Source organism: Plasmodium sp. gorilla clade G2 (genome assembly GCF_900097015.1).
Source record: "Plasmodium sp. gorilla clade G2 genome assembly, chromosome: 10".
Lineage (NCBI taxonomy): Eukaryota > Apicomplexa > Aconoidasida > Haemosporida > Plasmodiidae > Plasmodium > Plasmodium adleri (nom. inval.).
Genome location: NC_041702.1, coordinates 444,108 through 458,861, shown reverse-complemented (window position 1 = coordinate 458,861; position 14,754 = coordinate 444,108). Strand labels below are relative to the sequence as shown.

The 14,754-nt window shown below is 17.3% G+C and overlaps 4 protein-coding genes across 4 annotated transcripts; 2 read left to right on the top strand and 2 right to left on the bottom strand.

Moving 5' to 3' along the window:
* Positions 1–2,548: 2,548 nt before the first annotated feature.
* PADL01_1012400 (GDP-L-fucose synthase) lies at positions 2,549–4,229 on the top strand (the record flags this gene model as incomplete). Its single annotated transcript, XM_028682182.1, has 7 exons — positions 2,549–2,899; positions 2,994–3,276; positions 3,363–3,539; positions 3,658–3,722; positions 3,824–3,859; positions 3,977–4,043; positions 4,174–4,229. The coding sequence occupies 7 exons, from the start codon at positions 2,549–2,551 to the stop codon at positions 4,227–4,229; spliced, it is 1,035 nt and encodes a 344-aa protein (XP_028538485.1).
* A 1,984-nt stretch (positions 4,230–6,213) lies between these two features.
* On the top strand, positions 6,214–9,540 carry PADL01_1012300 (initiation factor 2 subunit family, putative; the record flags this gene model as incomplete). The annotated part of the gene is made up of 1 exon (XM_028682180.1): positions 6,214–9,540. The coding sequence occupies one exon, from the start codon at positions 6,214–6,216 to the stop codon at positions 9,538–9,540; it is 3,327 nt and encodes a 1,108-aa protein (XP_028538484.1).
* Positions 9,541–10,545: 1,005 nt separating this feature from the next.
* On the bottom strand, positions 10,546–12,879 carry PADL01_1012200 (conserved Plasmodium protein, unknown function; the record flags this gene model as incomplete). Its single annotated transcript, XM_028682179.1, has 5 exons — positions 10,546–10,548; positions 10,839–11,157; positions 11,248–12,184; positions 12,285–12,372; positions 12,811–12,879. The coding sequence occupies 5 exons, from the start codon at positions 12,877–12,879 to the stop codon at positions 10,546–10,548; spliced, it is 1,416 nt and encodes a 471-aa protein (XP_028538483.1).
* A 678-nt stretch (positions 12,880–13,557) lies between these two features.
* PADL01_1012100 (conserved Plasmodium protein, unknown function) lies at positions 13,558–14,604 on the bottom strand (the record flags this gene model as incomplete). Its single annotated transcript, XM_028682178.1, has 3 exons — positions 13,558–13,669; positions 13,912–14,142; positions 14,345–14,604. The coding sequence occupies 3 exons, from the start codon at positions 14,602–14,604 to the stop codon at positions 13,558–13,560; spliced, it is 603 nt and encodes a 200-aa protein (XP_028538482.1).
* Positions 14,605–14,754: the final 150 nt, after the last annotated feature.

Below are 14,754 nucleotides of genomic sequence, written 5' to 3'. Positions count from 1 at the left end.
ATATTAAATTCTATATTATTTTATATAAATATTAGGACTGTAATAAATTCATGTACCTAAAAAAAAATTTATTCACTACAAAAAGAGACTGTGAACCATAAAAAAAAAAAAAAAATATATATATATATATATATATATATATAGATATTTGATAAATATGTGTATATATATATTTATATGTGCGCCTAAAAAAAGACATCAAAATTATACGTATATAATATTTTAATTATTAAAAAAAAGTATATAAAAACGGTTTTAAAATTAATAGCTAACAAATACAAATAAGAAATAAGAAGTATAAAAAAAAAAAAAAAAAAAAAATTAGGAAAAATCTATCAAACACCTATTTTTAATAACAAATTTCTATTAAAACAAAAAGAAAAGAAAATTAAAATATATAACATAATAAAAATTAATAAAATATCTATATGTATATATGTGTGTATATATTTAATTCTATAAATTAACTACAATATAGTTGAAAAAAAAAAAACATATACATGTAAATGAAAATAGATAAATATATAATTAATATATAATATGTATAACACAAAAAAAAAAATTTTTTAAAATATTTATTTATATTGACAATGGAAAACTATACAACACCTATGAATTATATACATATATATATATATTTTTATTATATAGTTTCTTTTTTATAATTATGAATTTTATATAATATTTAAAATTTTATATTTAGAATAAAATTTATTATATATATACTTATAAAAAAAATAATAAATGTTTATACTATAAATTTAATTATTCATAAGAAGAGATTAAATAAATAAAATTAATATGTGTCAATTTCTATATATATGTATTATTCATAAAATATAACTGAGATTCTCAATATATATTATAGACAAAAAAAAAAAAAAATAAATAAATAAAAAAATAAAAAAAAATAAAATAAAAAAAAAAAATATTACTTATGATTTATTTATATTTTTCCCTTTATTTTTACTTTTTTAGGAACTTACTATTTTTTATATTTGTATCTAATTCTTTATTTTTTATTGTTGGAAAAAATAAAATTTTAAAAAATTGTGTACAATTTTTTTTTCTTACTATTTTTTTTTTTTCTTCATCTATTTTAATGTTGTGTAGAAGTGTGAAATTAGGAAGTTTTTTTTTTCCTTTTTTCCAACGATGTTTATTTTAATATGTAAATAAGAAAGAAAAAAATTCAATAAATCGATCCGAGAAATCAATTAATTTTTTTCTTCATATGGTGTTTTTCACAAATGTACACAAAGAAAAATAAAAAAAAAAAAAAAAAAAAAAGGAAAAACATGAAAAAATTATTCTATTTAAATTTTTTTTTTTTTTTTTTTTTTTTAAATAAAAGTTTTTAGTATAATAAAAGAAATGTCTTTATATTTTATTTTTATATTGAAAAGTACTTTAATCCATGTAACTCAAATTGTCTATTACTTTTATTTTTTATTTTACCAAGAATTGATTTAACTCCTAAAATAATTATAACTACTATTCGACATGAATAAATAAAATAATAATAAAAAATATTTAATAATAGTTTAAAGATGTATCTGGTACATAATATTATTTTTTATTTTTTTTCAATTAATAAACTTACATAAATTAAAAAAAATGTAGTTAATTTATATATAAATTTTATTGTATAAATATATATATATATATATATATATATATATATATATATATTATGTATTAATGTTTAATCAAATAATGTGTGAAACTTTATATAATAAATAGGTCAAAAAAAAGAAGAAAAAATATAATATATATATAATATTAATTGTAAATATGTAAATTTATACACTATGTAAATTAATTATTTACATATTTGACAAAAAGAACAAGGGAACATATGAAACTCTATTTATTTTATATGTTGTCATAATATATAATAAAAAAAAACATAGACAAAATAAAAAAAAAAAAGTATTAAAATAATTTTTTGAATTTCCTATTATATTTTTATATATTTTATATTAAAATTAATATTCTTTATTCATGCTTTTCAACAGAATTTTTTTTTTTTTTTAAATAGGTTATATATAAAAAATTATAAAGGTGTGTATATATGTTCGAACATAAATATGTTTGTTTAATTTCCTATATTTATTTTTCAACACTTAAAAAATAAAATAAAATGAAAAAAAAAAAAAATGTGGGTTTACTTTTAACGTTATTTTTTTTTTCTGTATATTAATAAAGGTACACATAAAAATGTATTTTAATTTTATTTAAAAAAATACTTCTTATATGTTATAACGTTCAAAATAAAAATTTGACTTTTGGTTTAATAATATATAAATATTATATATATATATAATATATAGTATGTATATATAATAAGTTGCTCATTTTTTCTTATCATTTCTATAACTATTTCATAAATTATATGTAAAAAGTTATTAAATATTTCCATTTTTTTTATAAGGTATATCATTATAATATGTTACGTCAATAACATATCCAATTTATATTATTTATACTTTTAAATAAATATATACATATATATATATATATATATATATATATATATATATATAATATGACAAGAATTTGTCTTGTAACTGGTGGAACAGGTTTGTTAGGAAGTAGTTTACGTGAAGTAATAAAAAATGAAAATAAGAATATTATAGAAAAAGGAAATGAAATAATTATCAAGTCAAATGAAAATAAAAACATTATTACAAAATATATTTTCTTAAGTTCGGAAATGTGTAATTTGAAAGATTATGATAAAAGTAAACTTGTTTTTGAAAAATATAATTTTACTGACATAATACATTTCGCAGCACATGTAGGAGGTTTATATGCAAACAAAAATAACAACTTAGATTTTCTCATTAACAATTTAGAAATTAGTATGAATGTAATTAAACTCTGTCACGAATATTCAGTAAAAAGAAAAAGCCAAAATAAAAAAAAAATAATAAGTGAATATGTAAATATAAATATTTATGTATATATTTTTATTTATTTTAATTATATAGATTAGTAGAGGTATTTTTACACTATCTACTTGTATTTTCCCTGAAAATTGTTCTCTACCATTAACTGAAGAAAAAATTCATGATGGTAAATGTCACCAAAGTAACGAAGGATATAGTATATCAAAAAGAGTATTAGAAGTTTTGGTTAGATTTTACAGAGAAAAATATAACTATGAATGGATATGTATAATACCTACAAATATATACGGAAAATATGATAATTTTAATTTAGAAAATGCGCATGTTATACCATCAATCATACATAAAATGTATCTAGCTAAAGGTATATAATATATATATATATATATATATATATATATATATATGTATATATGTATTTTTATTTATTTATATTATTTTTCTTCCTAGTAAATAATACAAATGTAAATCTTTTGGGGGACGGCAGCGCGGTAAGACAATTTATTTACAACACAGATGTTAATAAAATATTATATTATATACTTAATCACTATTATTCAAAAAATTTAACAATTATAAAAGATAACATTTATAATATTATATTTTCCACTAATCTTCCATCAAATGGTATAATTAAAATATATATATATATATATATATATATATTTTTATAAATAAATATGACTATATAATATATATTTGTATGATCACAATATATATTCTTCTTTATTATTCTTATATTTAGAATTAAGCATAAAGGAACTAGCTAATAAAATTAAATATTATTTAAATTTTGATAATAAAATCATGGTAAATAAAATTCCATATATAATGCACCATATACAAATATATATATATATATATATATATATATATATATATATATATTTATTTATTTATTATGTTTTTAGTTTGATACAACAAAGGACAATGGAATTCATAAGAAGGTTTTAATATAATAACATTATATGAGAAATATTTTAATATATAAAATTTAAGAAAAAAAAAATATTTGTATATATTTTTTATAAAATCGTGTAATCCTATATTTCAATATTTTTCAGACTTCCAGTAATGACACATTAATGAAGTTGTTGGATAATTCATTTACATTTACTGAATTAGATAATGGTTTATTTTAAAAAATAAAAAAATGAACAACTTCTCATATAGATATAAGATCATACAAAATATAACAATAATATAAAAATAAATAAATAAAAATATATATATATATTTTCTATTTTTAAAATAATTTCAGGATTGAAAGAAACTATTGATTGGTTCATTGAAGAATACAAAAATATAAGAAAATAAAAATTAAGAGTTTTATTTTATAATAATTAAAATATTATATATAGAATATAATATATTAATAAAAAGCTATATATATTATTACTTTAATTATAAATATAAATATATATATATATATAATATAAACACAAAAACAGTAAATACAGGTAAAAATATAAAAGGAATTGCATTGTTGTAATACCAATTTTTAAAAGATAAAAGGTTATATAATATTATTGTAATAAAAATTTGTTCATTTTTTTTATTCTTCCTTTGAATCTTTTTAATTAATAAAAAAACACCGAACACTAATTTATTTATAACTACATTATATATTATATACATATATATATATATAACACAAAATTTTTGTATAAGTGTTAATACGTGAATTGTTATATATATTATAAATATATATTATATATATATTACATTATTTATTTTTATTTATTTATATATATTTTTTTTTTATTAAGTAAACATTTATAAGAAAATCATAAAATAAATACATAATAACGAAAATATATTTATAAATAATATAATACTTATATCAATATTTATATATTATGGATTAGTATATCCTAGTGTTATTTTATTATTATTATTTTTTTTTATAATAATGTTATAAAATTATTAGAAAGAAATATGAAAAATATAAGATGTAAAAAACTTATAATTATAAGAATATTCAACGGAATTATATTTCAAAATGGTTAAATTTTTTTTTTTTTTTTTATTCTTTTCAAATTATTTCTATCACAATTGTATGAAAGGATAGATATATAATAAAAATAATATCTGAATGTATAAATATTTTATAATTTTTTTTAAAATAAAAAATTAATAAAAATATAATAATAATAATAAAATAAATAATGTTATATAAAAATGAATAAAAAATGTAATTTAATGATATAAAACATAAAAACAAATTAAATAAAATGTATAATAATATACAAATTAATAAAAAAAAGATAAATTTTGAAATTAAAAAAATACAAAATAATATTATTATTTCATGACATATACTTGAAAAATATAATTTTATTATTCTATTTTTTTTTTTTCAATTTTTTTTTTTTTTTTTATCCTTGATGTATAAATTTAATTTTAAAAAATTGCATTTATTATTATTTCTTTTTATTTATGTTTTTACATTAAGAGAGAATAAAAAATAATCTCTTCATAATTATATCTCATCACTTTAAGGATATTTTATATATAACGTATGCATCATTTAAATATGTAATATATTATTTAATTACAATAAAATATTTTTTAAATATTAAAAGAAAATATATATATATAAAATATTTGAAAGGTGAAAAATTAGAAAAAAAAAAAAAAAAATACAAATGTCATATATATATATAAATATATTTTGACAATGTTTTTTTGATATACGTATATATAATATATTATATATATATATATATATATATAAATATGTAATATTATATATATATAATATATTTTTATGATAGTATAAAAATTTACTTTTTAACACTTATACAACAATTTTGTGTTATATATATATATATATATATATATATATATATATATAATATGTATGTATTTATTTATTTATTTTATATTTTATAAAGTCCTATTTTTCTTCTTACCTAAATAAACATTTTGAAGTATAAAATGGATAAAATTTTGAAGTAGCTATTTATAAAATAATACATAAAATTGTATTTTTGTATTTTTATGTTTATGCATTGTTATAATATAAAAATAAGATTTGATTCATATAAATATAGAGTGTATATTCTTTTTTTATTGACATTACACGTTGATAAATATATATATATATATAATATATATATAGTTATATTTATAATATATGTATATACAATATATATAATATATAATATATAATATATTTATATTTACGTGTGTTTGCTTGTATATATTTATATTTTTATTTATATTTTTATTTTATATTTATATATATTTTGATTTATATATATTTTTTATTTATTTATTTGCTCTATGGCTATAAAAAATGGATGACAAATCCTATTCAACCTTTGCCAAGAGAAAAAAAAAAAAGGTGAATGGAAAAATAAATAAAGAGAAATTTAAAAAGAATATTATAAAGAATGATAAGTATGTAAAAGTATCAACATTAAATAAAAATATTAGTAAGAAAACTTTTTTACATACTTTATTTAAAAGTTTTATTAAGCCATATAATGAGAGGAATACAGCATTTTACTCTATTTTATGTATTATAAATAATATTTATAAATGTACTTATTTTAATGAACATCGGTGTTTTATTTGTAAATCTTTATATGAAGACACATCGAAGCAATTAGAAGAAAAAAAAAATATTTATTATTATTATAGTAGCGATGGGGATGATAATAATTTCCCTTACAATATATATTATAATATAAGAAAAATAAATTTAAATGAATCCAATAAAACTTCTAAAAATAGTTCAAATAGCAATAAAATTATTGTAACAGCAAATAAAAATAATGCAAAGACATTGAACAGTTTCTTATTAAATGAATGTCCTCTTTTTAGTGACACGAGTAATTTGGAATACGCTGATGAAGAGAGAAAGAAAAATGATGGTGCCACAGAAGATTATGATGAAAGTAAAGAAAATGTAAAAAATATGACAAATGTGGAAAATTGTAATAAGGTTAAAATGAATGTAACTTTGAGACATTTTAGTAATAGTAATAAAAGTAACAACATAAATAATAATAATAATAATAATAATAATAAAAGCCAAAACATAAATAATAATAATAATAATAATAATAGTGAGAACCAACTATGTGCCTGCCCAGTACAAAATTTTGTTAATGTAAAATTAAATTTTACTAATTCAAATCAATACCATTTTTTATCACATGAAAAAAGTAATTTTGTAGATATATATAATTTTAAAGTGTTTGATAAAATAAGTATGTATGATAAGATATTATTAGATCTTAATCAAAATGAGATTCATCCGAATATATTAAGGACAGGAATATTTTTTAATAAATGTTCAATAACTACACATAATCATAGGAACGTGGATTTGCTTACAGCTTTAAAATCATTTATTAAAGATTATACATTACCCCCATATGAGCCTATAAATAAACATATGAAAATTGTAATAGATAAAGAAATAAATTATATTATTATGTGTAAAAAACATAGTGTTAGTATGGGAGAAGTTATAAGATGGTTTAAAAATATGATATCTGAACATATAGGGAAAAATGTTCTAGAAGAGACTAAAGAAATTATAACAAATAATATTAACAATTATATTAGAACAAAAATAGTTATACCTTCAATAAATATATCTAATTATGTATCAAATCACATTATAGAGAATAATGATGTTATTTTAATATATACATTTGATTATGATATATATCTTTCAATATTAAAAGCAAAAAGAAATGGGAAAAACTTTGAAATAATTTTAGTTGATTCAGAACCTTATAAAAATTCTTATAATATAAAATTATATACCAAATTAGGAATATCAGTTACTTATACCTTAATTGGTGGCTTATTTTATAATATTAGAAGATGTACAAAAGTGTTATTAGGTATTGATGCAATTATACATAATAGCGTTTATGGGCATGTAGGTACTAGTATCATTTGTATGATGTCTAATATAAATAATGTAGATGTATATATTGTTTGTGAAACTTATAAAATAAGTAATAAAATACTTATTGATAGTTTCAGTATGAATAATATAAATAATAATCTAGATATATATGATTATATGTATATGCATCATTATCATCATCATTCTAATCCCCATAAATGTGATCATAAGTGTAATAAAAATGTAGAGGGAGGTACCAACTTTAATAAAAAATTAAATAACTTTATACATTCTTATTCTGATATAAAGACAAACAATATTTTATTTAATAATATAAATACAAAATATAAAAAACCGACCGTTAGATATGTTTCGACCTCCGTATCTGCTATTGCATTGAAAAAAAAAGCAGTAACTAAAAAGAAAAAAAAGAAAAAGGAAGAATGGGAAGGGGATGAAGTTAGGGCAGTAAATGAGGACAAGAAAGTTAAAGACTTGAATGATGTGAAGAAGGAAGACGTGAAAAAGGAAGATGTAAAAAATGAAGATGTAAAAAATGAAGATGTAAAAAATGAAGATGTAAAAAATGAAGATGTAAAAAATGAAGATGTAAAAAATGAAGATGTAAAAAATGTGAAAGAGGTAAAAAAAATGAACGACATAAAAGAACAAAGAGAGCAACTTGAGGATGAATTAAAAAGTTCAAACAAAACTTTATTTAACAAATGTACTGCCTCTTTAGAAGACCAAACGAGAGAAAATCTAAAAGAAAAGGAATCACAAAAATTATATATTAAATACTCAAATGAGCGAATTACTAATGAAATGAAAATGCAATATGAAAGTAAGATAGAACATTGTGATAATTACAAATCATCTTCTTATACACGTCATATAGAAACAACCAAATTACATGAATCTACAGATACATTAGTAAAATGCGAAAATGCTACTAATAATAGCGAATCAAATATAACATGCTTTACTAAAAACGTTAAAGAAGAAAAAACAAATATAACAGATGTACAAGAAAAACATGTTTGTCAAATGAATAACATAAATGATGTAGAAATGGAAAAAAAAAAGTTGAAAACAAAAGAAGAAAAAATATCCTTAAATTATGTTAAAGAAGTTAACACTGTTAGTAGTAATAGTACATTTACTACTGGATCAACAAAAAGTATCTTAAAACAACAAACATATTTATCTCATGAAATAAAAAATGAAAAAACTATGGTAAAGATCAATTATAAAAATATATCTCAAACTATATCATCTGATAATAATAATAATAATAATAATAATAATAGTAAAGTGATTAATAAAAAAAATAAGGTATTTTTTAATTTAAAGAATGATAGAAATAATTTTGAACAAAGTACGTATTCCTTAAATTTCAAAAATCATTTTGATATTAAATCAAGTAATATAAATACATCAACAGATCAAAATATCAATGAAAGTGATAAGGATCAAATGTGCTGTAATGATATTTGCCATTCCATCTGTAAGTCTATTGGAAATGTGAATATAAAAAATGTTTGTACTGATAAACATAATGATACTAATTTATTTACATCTGTATTCTCACATATAAATAAAATTAATTCAAATAATGATAAATCTTTTTATGTAGCAAATATATGTAATGATGTTACCCCTCTCAAATATATTAATTATATTGTGACCGAAGTGGGTCTTTATACAAGTTCAAATAAAAATGCTTTAAATGCTTTTATTCATAATAATATATAATTATCTTATTTATTTATTTACCTACACTTTTTTTTTTTTTTTTTTTTTTTTCAAAAAATAATAAATATATATTTCCATTTTAATTTATATATTCTTTATTTTTTCATTACTATGATATCCGTTTAATTGTATAAATATATATTCATATATATTATTTATATATATATTTATTTATATTTTTTTATTAGCTATTTATAATAATATATAGACATATTTTTATTTATTTACCTTATTTATTTATTTACCTTTTTATTTATTTATTTACTTACCCTTTTTATTTATTTATTTACTTACCCTTTTTATTTATTTATTCATTTTACTTTTTTATTTTAATTTTTTTGGAAAATATATTGTTAAATTAAATTTATTCGTTTTATATATATATATATATATATATATATATATATTTTATAAAAATAATAACATTTTTTGTTAGATTTATATTTTTTTATTCATTCTGAATGAACCATAAATAATTTCATATAACATATATATCCTCATATTTTAATAGAATACCATGGAAAAAAAAAAAAAAAAAAAAAAAGACAATGAATATTTATTATCTTGGTAATTTTAATATATAAATATAAAAGACGTATAGTTTTATTATACATAATTTAATAAATATAAAGATATGAATATTTAAACAACCATTAATGTTATCATTTTTAAAATAACATCATTATCATAATATTTTAACATTTTAAAAAAAAAACATTTTTAAAAGATTAATACATACAACTTTTAATCTGTTCTTATAATAAAAAAATAAAGAAAATGAAAATATTTAATTATTATGTATATAAAAATAATGAATATATATATAAATAAGATAAAAAAAAAATAATTATAAAATATTAAAAAAAAAAAAAAAAAAAACTAATTTTATATAATTCCAAAAGATAGACTCAAAAAAACACATAAAAAAAATATTTCTTCATAATTAGCCTTATGAGGTGTATCCAAAAAAAAAAAAAAAAGAAGAAAAAAAAATTATCATTCATTCTACTAAAAATAAAAAAAAAAAAATATATGTATTTGTTATATTTTATAAGGTTTATTTAAAAAGTTTAAGATATTTAAAAAATGATAAAATGTTAAGATAATTAAATTATAAAAAGTCATGATATATTTAAAATAAAAAAATATATAATATGAATGCAAAAAGGAAAAAAAACAAAAAAATTTAATTTATGTAAATATATATATATATATTAAACTTTAATGTCTCTAGAATAATTGGAAATGTTGTTTTTATCTTTTTTCACATCATTTTTAATTTTTTTTTTATTACTTACATCTGAAGATTGCATAACCAATGCAAGAGAGAAAAAAACAATAACACCTATTATATAATACATGAGATATTTTTTTATATGTTGAATGATTTTATTGAAAAATGATGAATTATTGTGGATATCTTGTCCATAAAATAATTTATTATATAAAGCTGGATTTTCTGAAAGTTTGTTTTTTTCATCTTCTTTTGAATGTTCATGTTGACTTTTATATAAATTGTTCTTGCTGTTTAAGGAAACAACATTTCTCAATAATTTCATGAACTCATTTTTAATATCATCAGGGATGTGTATATCTTCATTATTCTTGTCATATTGTCTGCATGGGGAAAATAATATATATATATATATATATATATATATATATATTATATATCTACATGAAGAAATAAAAAAAATTTTAACTTACATTTCGTTATTTATAGGGGTATGTTTTTCTTCCATTTTTGGTATGCTGTTATCCATAATTGGAAGTATATTTTGCGACACATTTGGAATAGCCATATTTGCCATTTGGTTAAGTGGATTATTATTTAATATTGGTATATCATGGTGTTCCTCCTTTTTTATATTTTCTTTATGGTTGTTATTATTTTGATGTTCTTCATCCTGTTTTTCCTCGTGTTTTTTATTATGTTCTTCTTTATATTGTTGTTTATGATGTTCCTCATGATGTTCATGGTCATGATTTTTTTTATGATGATCTTCATGAGCTTTTATTTTTTTCTTGTTATTTTTTTTATTATTTTTTTCTTTATCCTTTTCTTTTTTTTTTTTTTTTTCTTCTTCTTCTTCTTGTTCTTCATCATCATTCTCATCGTCATAATCATCATCATCCTTTTTTTTTTTTCCTTTTTTCTTTTTATGATCTTCATCTTCGTCGTTTTCTTCGTCTTCCTCTTCATTCATATCTTCATCCTCATCATCTTCTATATCATGAGAATTTTTTTTTTTTTTATCATCTTTTTTTTTGTCGTCTTGTTTGTTTTTACTTTTATTTTTTGATTTATCTTTTAAATCATCAGATTCTACATCATCATCGTCTTCTTCGTCATCTATATTGTCGTCTTCATCAAATTCATCTTTATTTTTTTCCTTATCCTGTTTTTCATTTTTTGTTTTACTTTTATCCTCTTTTCCTTTATCTATCAAACTTATGGAATTGTGATCATGTTTATGATCTTTGTGTTCGTCATTCTCCTTTTCTTTATTATTATCTTTATTTTTTTCTTTGTGTTTGTCTTTATTTTTTTCTTTTTCGCTTTCTTTGTCATTTTCTTTATCGTTTTCTTTATCGTTTTCTTTATCGTTCTCCTTTTTTTCTTCTTTAGAAACGAAGGAAAAACCTAACAATATTTAAAAAGCACGACAGTAATGTTAACATTATATATATATATATATTGTATATTTGTGTATTTATTTGTTTGTTTTAATTTTTCATCTTACCTAAAAAATTATTTATATCATGTTTTCTATTTTTAGTATTAACTCTTCTTAAGGTTTTTATTTGTTCATTGTTCTTCAATATAAAATTCTACGAAATAACAAAAATAATATATTATATATATATATATATATATATATATTTTTAATATTGTGTATGATATTATTGAAGCTTTTTATTTTTTTTAATTGCTTGGATGGATAAAAATTTTAATAAAGATACATTATTACACGTGGAAAATATAACGAACAACAATATATGCATTCAAGAAATTTTATTAAAGGTATATTAGGAAATATAAGAAAATAAAATATACAAACGTTATATATAACTACATTTCATAAATATATCATTATATACACATATAATATATAAGACAAAAAAAGTATACAAAAATATAGATTTAAAAAAAAAAAAAAAAAATTATATGATTTGTTCCTTTTTTAATTCTTTTTTTTTTTTTAAATGATATAAAATAAATAGTACGAATAAAAAAACGATAAAAAATTACTTCTAATATTTTCATACGTTTGAATTAGCTTGAGATTCTCTTAAGGAATTAATATAGTACAATATAGCCAAATAGAATATTTTCATTCTTCTTCTTCTTCTTCTTCTTCTTTTTTTTTTTTTTTTAATGGTTTATCTTATAACAATGAATTTTAGAATATCATGATTTTCTTCTAAAATTAATAGCATTTATAAAATACATAAAAGTTATTTATAAAAGAAAAATAATAAAAATTATATAACAAATTAGTTCTAATGATAACACCTAAATGATGATAAAATAAAAAAAAAAAAAAAAATGGTGGCAATAAAATCGTCCTATTTGTATATATGTATAAATATACAATAAAAATATATTTAATTTTACATTGAAGAAGTTATTTTAGACAAATCAAACAATAAAAAAAAAAAAAAATAATAAAATAATAAAATTGATATTATTATATATATATATATATATATTACTTTTCTATAATATCGTGTTTTATATGATTATCATATATTATATTTGTTATGCACATCTATGCATGAAATAAAAATCGCAAAAAAATAAGAAACATAATTAGAGTATATTACTAAATATATATATATATATATATATATATATATATATATAATATATATTTATACTTATATTAAAATGTTGTGTTTTTTAATTTTTTGTAATATATTTTATTTTATTGTACGTTTCTTGAAATAAAAATATTTTGAAGAATAAATAGAAAAATATAAAAATAACAAGATTACTAAAAAAATCATTATAAATTATTTTTTCCAAGAAAAAAGCTTTTTCACTAGTAAAATGAACTTTGTAAAATAGTAATGTGCTTCTACCCACTCCACAATGTAATCATAGCAGTACATATCACCATTATACCTGGAAAGAAAAAATGATTGGAATAATAAATAAATAAATAAATATATATATATATAGACATATGCAAGAAGTAAGCGTTAAAATGTTGAATGATAAATATATAATGGATGAATCAAATATGTATACTTATCAATGTATTTTCAATATGTTGGAATTTATTATTTATATATTGATTGAGTGACACCACATACATAATATGTATAAATATGCATAAAGTATATTTTTATATATTTTATTTTTACCTGAATGCATTGCTTATTTTAATATCTTTATTTGAGTTTAAGAATTTATAAAGGAGGGTGTTATATTTTTTTTTATGAACTGAAGAAACATACAGTATCAGAGGCAACGATGTAATATTCAAAAAGTTGCATAGATCTTTTGCTTGATCAATATTAAAAATATAGAAATTTAATTTTATTTGGTGTTCCGTTAAAATTCTATCTACTTCTCTAAAAATGCTTATCAAATTACTGTACAGAAAAATTATGCATATGAAACAAATAATATTTAATAAAATAAATATGTACATACACACACATACATATATATATATATATATATATATATATAACATGAAAAAAAAAAATGACTATTAATAAATATAATACAATATCGATATATCATCATACATTATATATTTGTTTTTTTTTTCTTTTATTTAATAAATCCTACTTGGAATCTGTGTCCCATTTAGCATATACATACAAAACAAAATCTTCATTTGTCTTTATATATAAAAAATCTTGAAAAGATTTAAAATTCTTATAATTTATTGATTTATCTAAAATATAATTTTTCTTTTGATTATTTTTTTCTGTTGTCAACATCTTATAAAATTGTTCATAATTAAGTTCTTTTATATCACATATAATATTTCTCCAAAAGAACGAGCATAACAAAAACAAAAAAAAAAAAGAAAGGCTTATTTTCATTTTCAACAAAAAAAAAAAAAAAATATTATATAAAAAAATAATAAAAAAAAAGGGAAAAAAAAAAAAAAACCTACAATTCAAATTCTAATTCTTATTCCCAAATAAATTGGAAAGAAAAAAAATTTTTTCTTCACCCATTATTAAATAAAA